The sequence below is a fragment of the Macrotis lagotis genome, chromosome 7 (genome assembly GCF_037893015.1).
Source record: "Macrotis lagotis isolate mMagLag1 chromosome 7, bilby.v1.9.chrom.fasta, whole genome shotgun sequence".
In the NCBI taxonomy this organism is placed as follows: domain Eukaryota; kingdom Metazoa; phylum Chordata; class Mammalia; order Peramelemorphia; family Peramelidae; genus Macrotis; species Macrotis lagotis.
Window position 1 is genome coordinate 163,082,458 of NC_133664.1, and position 12,031 is coordinate 163,094,488.

Sequence of the window (12,031 nt, forward strand, 5' to 3'; positions counted from 1 at the left end):
TCTTCATTTGTAAAATGAGAATGAGATTATGTTCCTACTTCATAGGCTAGTTAGTAGATAAACTGAAATGTATGATTGTAAACAGTTTTAACAAGTTAAAGTCCTAAAATGAATGCCAGATATCAGTAAATTAAAATTGTAAGTACATAGGAAAGGGCAATCAATATTTATGCCATGAAAACCCTTCAGTCCCAATTAAAGATAAAATCCTCAATTAATCAACTGTCAGTTTTAGACAAAATATAAAAAGTTTTTCAAACTGGAGTGATTTATTATGTTTGAATTGACAATTACTCAAGGAATCATCTACAAATTATTTAACTGGTTAAAACTGGATACAATGAGGAAGGAGCAAGTATGATATCCCAATAAACCTTCTGAAAAGGAACTAATTAGTAAAGTGGAGAATGGTGAAAGGAGGCAAGGCCTCATCTCTGCTTTCTTTTCTTTCTACTCACTTTTCTCAAAGGAGGTCCTTGTAATCTTCAAAAGATCCAAAGGATTTTGGACTTCACATCTTCCATCAGCATCCTAGCATCACCTCCCCTCCCCCAGGACAACATCCTGGAAGCAGTGTCAGCATCAAGAGCCAAGGACAGATTGAATACAGATTCCCCAAGCTTAAAGGTAACTTCTTGAAAACCTCACAAATGAAAGAAATAAACTTCCAGAAATCATGAACTGTGAGTTATCTCTTTGCCACTTGTACTCTCTATAAGTTTACACAGATTTAAAGCAAGCAATTTTTAATCTTTTGTTAGTGTAGTTTTTAATTTTAATTTTATTTGACTTTTCAAAACCAATAGGATGCTCTAAGAGAGGAAACAGGGCCTTTCCATTACAAATAATAAACATAATCAGAAGCTGGCTTCCAAGGCTCCACATCAATATTCAATAGGAAGAACATTCTACATGTTCACACACACACACACACACACACACACACACACACACACACACACATTGTCATTGCATCACCTTGAGGGGCAAAAAAAATCATACTACACTGTTCCTAGAAGTATTCAGCATATATCAGGACTTGATATATAATGTTGGAATCATCATGCAATGCAGCTTGAACCAGGGATTTGGATCTGGGGTTAGGAAGAAATGAAGCTCCAAAAAACTTGAAAAAGAATTTGTAGAAAATGTGTGCACATATTTCTATTCATAGCAAGAATTATGAGAGATGAATAGCCAGAATATTACTCTCTTCCAGTGTTAGAAAAAAGTAAATAAGATTTCTAGCACACCAGGTAGGCACCTGTAATGAACTTTTGGGAAAATATGTTTTACTGGTCAAAGGAATAGACAGGAATAGATGAGTTTCAATCTATATCACTGTGGGAAAGGTCCCCAAACTATGTTGTAAACATCCATTTCAATAAATTTTTTGAATTTTGAGGTTAATTACTAAATATACAAGGACAAGTGTAAATTTGTAAACTTCCTTTTATTAATAAACTACTAAATTCAGAGTCAATATTAGATTGTTATGTGCCATTATGATAAAAAATCTTAATTTGAAATGAAAAACTTTTTCTCTCAGGATACAATCTAAAATTGAAACTGTTCCTTCCAATTGAAAGGATTGGGCACTTAGGGTTTATGCAATATTAGACCTTCAAATGAGCAAAATTGTGGGAGTTTTTAAATTTCCAAATTGTAGAAAAATGACTGTTGTTTAGATCATATTTTATGTTTTTTAATCTTTTAAGAAATTTTTAAATACAATTGTCTTATATATTTAATATGGAAATTTGACTGGCAATTTATTACAGATATCTTGGCAACAATTTTAAAATAATTAAAACACAAAAATCTTCAGAATTAAGGAGCATAAATATCTTTTTTACATTTACAGAGAAATAAATTGAAACCAAGAATGTTAATGACTTGCCCAAGGCAATAGATTGTGCTGAGGAGAATAAAAAGATAGTAAAACTTCTGTATTGAAGGGCTAGATAAAGATCCTATTACTTCCTAATTACACAGTATGCAAATTATACTGTTTATCATCTCAATATATTTCTTTCTAGAATTAGAACCAAAATATCCAAAAAGTGTGATTGATTAAAATAAAGGACATAAGGCATCTAGGTAAAATATTTTATTATTAATTATAATAATATAATAAACAAGGTTACAAAAATAACTTTATTAACTAATAATGATGCCATTAATTACAGAAAATTTATAATACAAGTCATAACCACAGTGTTCCTTTGTTTGGGTAAGCTTCCAGCTACACCCATTCAATAGGCAGCATTATTATTTTCCTATTTACATGCAAGACAAATGGTCATAACATCCACAGTATTCCACTTATGGGTTCTCAAAGACAAACACTTTCTGTGCAAATGTAAATAAGCCTATTTAAAAGGCACACTGTCAAGACTTATAGTGTCCAAAAGGTTTCTCATGGCTTATATTTCCTTTTTTGAAATTCTAACTTATACTTATTTTTAAAGATTGAAAATTAACTTTGGTTTTGGATTCTCATGAAAAAAATACATACAAAGCCACAAGAATGTTTCATTGAGGTGATACTCCTTCATTTTGAAATAATTTTATTTACAAAATATACTGAATAATTTATCTTCAAAATGGCTACCTTCAAAACTTCAGAGACCTACAGAAGGGTTTTGTTTTGGTTGCATCCTCCCATTAGGTTATATATTAATATAGCATAATATATTCTCTTTGACACATTATTTCTTCATCATGAATATAATGATTCCTCTCTAAAAGCAATTGCACCAAAATACCAGGAAAATACTGGATGCAAACCTAATTTTGAATAGATAAAATCTTTTCCTTTCTTGACAGTGTTCCTTTTAAAGAAAAAGCTGCGGCTATAACATTCATTTTGTACGGTACCATTGGTACCAACAAGAAATATTCACAGGAATAAGTGAAATACAGCTTTGCTATCACATCATTATTCTTCTCTTTTCTTGCCCTCCAGTGTCTCATGTTCCTCCTAATATTTTGAAATCACTTGAACACTTGGATAGCAATCCTTAGCCTGTTAGAGATTTGACTCCATATAAACCATTTTACTGAGGCACTGCCACAGAAAAACAGGTAAAAAAATCCCTACACATCATATAATAACACCTCCCCCCATAAAAGTATATAAAAAGATTGTATGCCTTCTGCCCAGCAGAGGAATAATAACATATTTTAGTTTTTTTAATCATTATTCTTAGTAATACAGAATACCTACAAATGCATCATTTAGGAAATATCCACTTTTAAATTGTCAAAGCAGAGATTGATTGTAACCATTTAAGCTAAGAAGCCTTTCTTGATAGATCAATAAAGTTTCATTCAAATTAACTCATTATTTCCTTTTTTTCCCAAAAAGATCTTAGAATTGCAAGGAAGATATATAAATTTAATTAGTGTTATGCTTTATCAAGATAAAAAAACATTCATCAAAAATAGATTTTATGTATTTTACCAAAAATGATTAATGTGATTACACATTATTCAAATTTTTAGATAATGACAGTTTCTTGTTCTCTCTCTCTCTCTCTCTCTCTCTCTTTCTCTCTCTCTCTCTCTTTGTCTTCAGACTCCTATTATAACTTCTGGAGCTCACTTTAAAACAAATGGAAGTTTTCTAAGAATTAGAACATGGTAACAAAAAAATTCCAATGGGGGGGTATTTAGTTTTAAAATGACATATTTGACCCATGTCTCTAAGAATATTTGCTTTATCTATCTTCTCTTTTATGCAATGTATAATAATTGATAATGAAATGATTGGTTTTCAAACCTATAGGAAAAAAATTTTAAAAATATATCTAGACATTGTTTAAAACTTTTTAAAATAGTTATTTTCTATGTGAATTACAAACAATGATACCAAGGCTATGACTATTTTAAGGAAATGCATTTAAGCATGTTTAATATCTTTTTTCCACATACTCCATTTTGCCTAAAATGATGATTAGTAAAAGTGAATGAAGCCAATCTAAGAGATTTGTGAATGGACTCTTTATGCTTTAGAGATAACCTATTGCAAGCAATAAATCTGCTGGTTCTTATCTTGAAGAGTCTTAATGAACACATCTCTCTGAATTCTAGCATTCTTCACTGAATGAGTTATCTCACAATCAGGTTTCTTTTTTTTTCTGGGTCCTATCCTAAACATTTCCATATAGTTTCATAGAGGCTCATAAAAAAAGGTCAAACAGTTCAAAAGCGTATAGGACCTAGATGTGGTTCTAGATTTTAAATGAGAGAGAAACAGAAAGAGAGACAGACAGACACACTCTCTCATACACACACACACACACACACACACACACACACACACATACAGAGAGAGAGAGAGAGAGAGAGAGAGAGAGAGAGAGAGAGAGAGAGAGAGAGAATTTCATAGGGACTCTATCTTGCCAGGATGAAATGAGTAACTAATATCTCTCCACCCTCCACCTCTCAAATCTAAAGAATTATTTGGACTTCTGTGAGAAACTTAACACTTTACTTATTATCATGAGGAACTACAATCAGTAAGACAGAACTCAGCTTCTGTATTTCCAAACAAAATCTATACATGAAAATCCATATCAAATGACCTTATTGGTCTCAAAAACTAAATAAAAATTTTCATCAAAAACCTCTTATAGCTTTTGACCAGATCAGTGCACAGTGACTTGATATAATGCCCTACTAGAATGATACTGTTTCATCATTAAAGATGATGTTCTATATAATTTCATTCTTCTTTCTTCTAAATAGATTTTCTTTTATCGGATCATAGTCTTAGGGCTTTGTCCCTTAGAGGGACAAAGAAGTCAACTTATCCAACTCCATTATTTAACAAATGAGGTATTGGAATCCAGAGAGAGAGCAAGAGGGTCATCATTAACACACATAAATGCCATAAACAGAATCTGATCCAAGGTCTTCTGCCTCTAAAAAAAATCATCATTTTATTGCCAAAAGTATATTGGATCAGGAGAGGGATTTTCCTTCCAATAAGTTCATATTGAGAGGCTACTTATAAAGTTGAACTACATGATTAAAATAATGTTTTGAAATAACAAATTATTTCAATAGCTTTTCTTTTTGTTTTGGAAGTATATCTACTTTTCACATTAATCTTGGTACTCATCTGGTACTGTAAGTTTTTTTTTAAGAATTAACTTGTTTTGTTAAATTTAAGAAAATTAATTTATTTAAAGCATATATTTAGTGAAGGAAATAAACATTTTCCTCTTAATATACTTACATAGAATCTAAAAGATTCTTTAGGCAAAGAGATATTAGCAACTTGCATGAATAAAAGGACTTAAATAGAGTAGGGAAAGAGTATACATATGTCCAGTTTACCCTCCCTCTATGACAGAAAATAAAAACCATCAGCAAAGCAGCTAACATTCTAAGAGTTGTCAAATACCTAGAATATGATTTTTTAATCTTCACTGGGTTATGGTCACAGGGATGCCAATCAACTTTTGGTATTGGCAACACACTGCATTATTTAAACAAAAACTCTTAAGTTTTTTTTTTTTTTATTTCTGGCACTCATTTGTATTTCTTTTTCTCTAGCTTTCAGAAACTGTTATACTACCTGACAAGAGAACAGAATCACACAGTTCCAGAATGATGATGACCATGAATTACTTACCATGACCCTGTACTATGTATGTGCGCATGGCATGCAGAGGTACATGAATACATATGGGTGTTAGAAGACATAGAATGAAAGAAATGTGAATGATTATCTTAAATGATAAAATGGAATGTAATTTAATTTCAAGGAACTCATTAAAGACAGAGGTTAGTATGTTACAGTGATGAGTTTGACATAATATTATTTTTAAATTGTGGTTCATCATTAAGTTACTACTAACTTGGAAAGTAGCATAGAGAATTTGATGTTTCCTTAAAACTCTTTTATCATCTAGCAATAATAACTTTGTAATTTTTTTACCCATTCAAGTATCTTCAGGAGATATGTTGCTATACTTGCACATACCTTAATTCACTTCAACATTTACAAAATAACACTGACAGACAGAATGACAGAAAACACTCATAAATATCAATGAGTATCTTAATAAATTTGACAGTCAAGTAGTTGTATTTTTTTTAGGATTTTTATATGTGACATTTTAGTTTCATGCGCTCTGTAAGAGGAGCTATAGAAGTTGGGGCTCCAGTCACAGTTATTTCAGCTATGACTGTGGTACCTTGTATGTCAATAAGATTTTGTGAATCCACTTTGCATAATATGCTACTCGAACAAAAATCCCAGGGCGGTTTGGAATGGCACAGCCACGACCTGGTACAATAACACCAATGACCATTCTCATTTTATGCTGTTCACATATCAATGGGCCACCATAATCTCCCTAGAAAAAGGACATGCATGGCAAAAATCATCATTTTAGAGGAAAAAAGATAATTCTTTATCATTTAAAACAGTCCATGATAGTCATATGCGAACGTTTATTCTTAATCCTATATAAACAAAACTAATTCTATCTTCTAATAGGAGGGCATGCACTGAATGGAAGTTTGGAAAACAGAGGGAATGTTCAAGGTTTAGGGAATGATCTAATTTAAGTAGAGTATCTGATACATTGTGTGTATGTATGTGTGTGGGAGATATTAGGATTTTCCTATCCTGAGTTTTAGGTCTTCTAGGTTGAGATATCATTCCTTTTACTTGTAAGATTTCTACTAATATAATCAGGCTCTTGTTTTATGGTTGGGAGAAAGGGAGCAAAGAATGCAAACAATTACTCTGAGTAACACCATTTCACAAAGCCTTTAATACCTTACAATCACAACATACCGTAACACTGTAAAGCCTAAAGAAATGTTACTCAGTCATCCCTAAATCCCATGGAACTAACTTCCTTTTGTAATTTAGTTTTATGGTATCCTGTTTTTATGGAGTCATTTAATGAAATGAGATGGATTATTCTGGTACAATAATATAGTATATTTAGTACAATCTTTTTGTTTTTTAATATGAGAAAGAATAAAAGGAAATATACTAGAGAACATAATTTCTATTAGCCATTCTAGGTTTATAAATTTTTTTTACCTCACATGGTCCTGTTGCTATTTTTTCAGTCCCAGCACAAATTTCAGACTCATTCAGAGTAATCTTTCCTTGATGATATTGATTACATTTCTCATTTCCCATGATAAATAAGTGTGCTACACGAAGGAGACCATCGAAGTTGATTACTTAAATACAAAAATTAAAATCAAAATTGTAAATAGAGAAATATCATATTTAAATAGAAATCCTTCTATTTTAAATAAAATGGCAACTTAATTGAAAATTAAATATCTTACATCCAGTGTATCCCCATCCATATACACTACAAGTAGTCTTTTCAGGAATTGTGCAGCCATAATTAGGTAAATCAATTGTACTAACAAAATCATCCAGTACTGCAGGCCTGAAAAATAAAAGTCAATCTACTTGAGCTTATTCAAAATTTTTAGAAGTTTTAAGACAGAAATCAAAAGTAGACATTGCATTCTCATTTGACTCCTTTCTAAGTTAAGAAAAAATAATCTTCAAATTTGAAGTACTAACCTTGCAAGCTTTAGTAAAACCAGATCTGATCCTTCAGGTCCATAGACTAATTGAGAGATATTTAGAACTTGTTTGTGTTTCTCTTCTCCTCGTCCATGGACATCATGAATTCCAAGCCAAGCTTCATAATCTTTCAAATCTTTAGTTCTAATTAAAATATTGAAATGTAACATATAATTTTGATATAACTTTTGTGATTATGCTTTTACATTATGTCTGTGTGTGCATGTGTGTATTCTGGAGCTATTTGCATAATATAGCAAAAATCAAATGAAATTTGTAATTATAAGCCATAACATAACAGTGTGGAGGGTAATTCATTTATAGGAAGAGATCCTGATTAAGTACAGTTATACAAAGGCAATCCACAAAGTAGCTTAAATTATATGTTTTCTATAAATCCCTGTAGCCTGCAATATAGTTCAAGGAACACTAAAATTTAAATTCAAACTCTGCCACTTATTTATGTCTAGTTAGTTCCCCTCTAAAATCCAGGAGCCTAGACAAAATTATATGTAAGGCCTCTTTCAACTCTACATCTTATCTTCCAGGTGTTAGAGAGTGTTCCACTTATCCATCAAAATGAACTTTGAAGTGTTCTGTGAATTCTGTATGTTTGGAAGCCCTGAGTTAAGGTCCCACTTCTGACTCAACCTGTCCTCTGTCCCTAGGCAAGTCAATGAATCCCTCAATGCTCCCAGCATCCCTTTATGAAGATTTTTTTCAGATATGCATTAATTTAATAATTTTCTTCACCATGGCTAACCTCCATCAATTTAAATACAAGCCTAATATTTAAAAAATCAATGAATACACAATTTTAATATATTTTATGTGCAGTGAAAATAACAATTACAAAAATGTTTATTAGTTAAAAAAAAGAAAAGGAAAAAGGATCATGTCTATTAAACCACTAGGTTAGATGGAAGATTTCTTAAGACACATAATGCTGTGTCTCTTTCTTTCCTGAGGTTGATTTTCATAGGGATTAGTTCAAGGGATAATGTAAATGCCAAATGCATTGAGGCCAATTGCAACGTCTGTGAATTAAACTATAAATGAGAGTAGTAAATCATGTGCTGTCGCCTTGATTTATATCTTTCAAAAATAAATATACATGAATGAAATTAATATAAAAACAAAAACAAACAAAATCAAAATTATTCTAAATTAATACTTAATTTTAAAGATATCTTACCGAGAGGGAAAACATTGTCTTGCAGTTAAGATCCAACTTTCTTTTATTAATGAACCTCCACAGATATGCCTATTTCTGTGTGGAAAGCAAAAGGAAATGTAATAAATGGCAACAGATTTGATTCAACACACATTTATTAAAGCACATGCTAAATAAATGCAGTAAATTGTCACACCCTTTTCATAGGAATGAGAGTGCACATATGTTTAATATTCCCAGTGCAAGAGAAGACATGGAAAACCAGAAAAAAAGGAATAGAGGACAAGGTACCTTGGTGCCTGGTAGGATGGCCTATGAAGAATGACATAGGGCAGACTGGATATAAAGGGTTGAGATGAGTTAGATGGGTTCAGGTTTTATTTAGTTCTGCATAATATTTGTTGATAACAGAATTAGTCTTTATCTTCAAAATATGTTAATATGATTTTTTCTAATTTCATTATGCTTCTAATATGTATGTAACATGATGTATATATGTATATACATAATGTATAGTTGTGATATACACATATATAATGCAATCAAACAATATGTACTAAAATAAGAAATCAGAATTAAGATAACAAAATAGTGTGAAAATTCCAATAATGCTTTATATAATCTTTTCTTCCAATAAATTCATCTATTTTATTTTGTTTTAACATTCATCCATATGCATATGTATATTTTAAGTGCTTTATTTAATCTTGTATGTGTTGATGGTAGCAGTCAGTAGAAGGTTAATTCCTTGAGCAAGATGTTGTTTTTAAGGTTTTAAAAAATTATTGATTTCTTTTTTATAGCACCATCATTTCCAAATGTATCCATTTTCTTCCCCTATTTAGGGGAGGAAAAAAAGAAGGAAACAGTTCCACAAAACTAACCAACATATTAGTCTAATTTGACAGTAAATGTAAAATTCTTCCCACATAATCCTCCACCTCTATTGAAAACAAACAAAAAAAAAAGAAATACATTTCCCTGTTTTTCAGAGACAATCTTGGTCATTATAATTGCAAAGTGTAAAGTGTTCAGTGTTGATGTTGGTTGTTCTCTTCCTTCACATTATTGTAGACACATTGTATGGTACAAGGACTTCTTTTCATTGTTTTTATTTCTCCTCATCTAGCCTAGTGTTTTGTTTATATGGGGGATATTAATAAATATTTGCTTAATGAAATTAAATGAATAATATTTTTAAAATGAATGTGACCTGAAACTAAAAATATATCTCCCTTGAAAAATTACACATCTATAGTTACCTTCCTCCTAATTTCCAATATTAGATTCTTATGGCTGTTATTTTTTCTCAACCAATTTGACTTCTATGTTATAAAAATATGAACAAAATTGTTCATCACTCATTTTTCTTTATAAGATTACCCTGCAACAGAATCATATTATACCATTCATTTTCTAGAGATAAATTCCAAAAAAAAGTTTAATTCTGGATGTCATATCTAATTAATTGATTTACAGTAAAAAAATTGATATGCTCTAGAATGAGCAATTGTATAGATCATTTTTATGAAGAGTTCTATAATGAGAATACACAAATATATAATCATGTGTGTGTATATATACATATTTATATTTACATATATTGTGTGTGTATATAGATAGATAGATAGATAGATAGATAGATAGATAGATAGATAGATAGATAGATACATAGACATATGTACACATATCAAGACAGAAAGGGGGAGGGAGAAAGAAGCATTCTTGGCATATATATTATACCTATATATAATAGAAATGGAAGTTAGAGAAACTTTTAAAAATTATTAAACTGAATACATATTTAGTCATTATGTTTGAAATAAATAATTACCTGTATTTCAAACTAACCATCCATCCTACATTTGTTTGCGTAGGAATTCCATTTACTACTCGTAACTGTTTTGTTTTTGCACAGGAAATGACAGGATCTGAAAATAGTCCCAAACACAGAATTAAAATCCACATGCATGAAGTGTAGATAATATGCATAGGTTATGTTCCAAAGAATTATTTGTAAATTTCTTAAAACTAGGAACGCATTTTTCATTTAAAAATATTTTTATCAGAATAAAAACTATGTAACAAAATCGACTATTAATAGTACCACAGAATCTTATCACCATGTGCAATGCTTTTCAATTAACAAAATAAATTCCTAGAATTACAAAGGAAGCAAATTATATTGCAGTAATCAAAATGTTTAAAAAAAACATTACTTTTAGTATACTGTGTTAACTTTTAAAATTTCTTTTATGTTTTTCTTTCTCTTTAATATTTTCCCCCTTAGTTCTTTCACAACTTGATTAATATGGAAATACGTTAACACAATTGCACATGTACAACTTTTACCAGATTGTTTGCTGCCCTGGGGAGGGGGGAGGGAAGTAGGGGTAGTAGAGAAAAGTGGAACTCATAAACTTACAAATGAAAGAATATTGAAAACTGTCTTTTCAAATAATTGGAAAAAATAAAATAAAAATAAAATATAATCTCCATAAACACTCCCCCTCACCCCACCCCAGCTCCAAAAAGATCCTTTGCTTTAAAACATATCAGACAATTTCAATCTTCTGTGACTGTAAAACTAGGAATATTGCTGATGGGACTAAGTCTGAGATTAAGAGATTGAGACTGGAGGACTGATGTCTAGAACTTGTGTTGGCTGTAGGGTAGGGTTGGGAAGAGAAGAAATGAGAAGATTTGTGATGATGTAAACTCCAATCCTTCCTCCCTTTCCCCCTAGCACATATCAATCCTGTTTTTTATGTTCTAGAATTAGGTAAAAAATAAGGATGGAGGTACAGAGGAAGGAGCTGGCCCAACTAGGAGGAATTGGTAAAGGAGAGGGGTAAAAGGAGAGAAATTCCAAGCATAAACAGTGGTAGGAAAAATGAGTTATTCTGACCACTTCTGTTATTCATGACAATCTGTTGCCCAAAAAGAATAAAAATTAATCCAGAACTTCCAAAACAAATAGGTTAGTGTGGGATGGAGGGTTCATTGAATGTTGAACCATGATACTATGAACCATGAAACAATGATGAACCATGGAACATGAAACTTAGTCCCATACAACCAAGAATTTCACATTGTCCAGCCCTCTCTCACTGTAATGGAGGGATGGAGAGAGGGCAAAGGTGTTAAAGTTAGTTTATTATTCATGACACATTCTGCTGCAATTGCAGTAGGTTTTTGGCATTTGCTTTACATTCACGTTCTGACAGGATTTCATAGCATGATAGATGCAAACTTGGAAAGGGTCTGAATGGTCCCAA

The 12,031-nt window shown here is 31.2% G+C and overlaps 1 protein-coding gene across 4 annotated transcripts in view; it reads right to left on the reverse strand.

Annotated features, from left to right (window-relative positions):
• Positions 1-1,435: 1,435 nt before the first annotated feature.
• The window catches only part of HGF (hepatocyte growth factor), a 100,957-nt gene continuing 90,361 nt past the window's right edge, over positions 1,436-12,031 (reverse strand). For 2 of the 4 annotated variants that reach the window (XM_074194040.1, XM_074194039.1), the window contains 6 exons: positions 10,588-10,684; positions 8,775-8,849; positions 7,577-7,723; positions 7,330-7,436; positions 7,073-7,218; positions 1,442-6,371 (listed from right to left, as the gene is read on the reverse strand). In XM_074194040.1, coding sequence (XP_074050141.1) covers positions 6,195-6,371; positions 7,073-7,218; positions 7,330-7,436; positions 7,577-7,723; positions 8,775-8,849; positions 10,588-10,684 — 749 coding nt within the window. In that variant the 3' untranslated portion in view covers positions 1,442-6,194. Of the gene's footprint in view, positions 6,372-7,072; positions 7,219-7,329; positions 7,437-7,576; positions 7,724-8,774; positions 8,850-10,587; positions 10,685-12,031 lie in introns of all 4 variants that reach the window. The other 2 variants (XM_074194042.1, XM_074194041.1) reach the window with 2 other exon arrangements.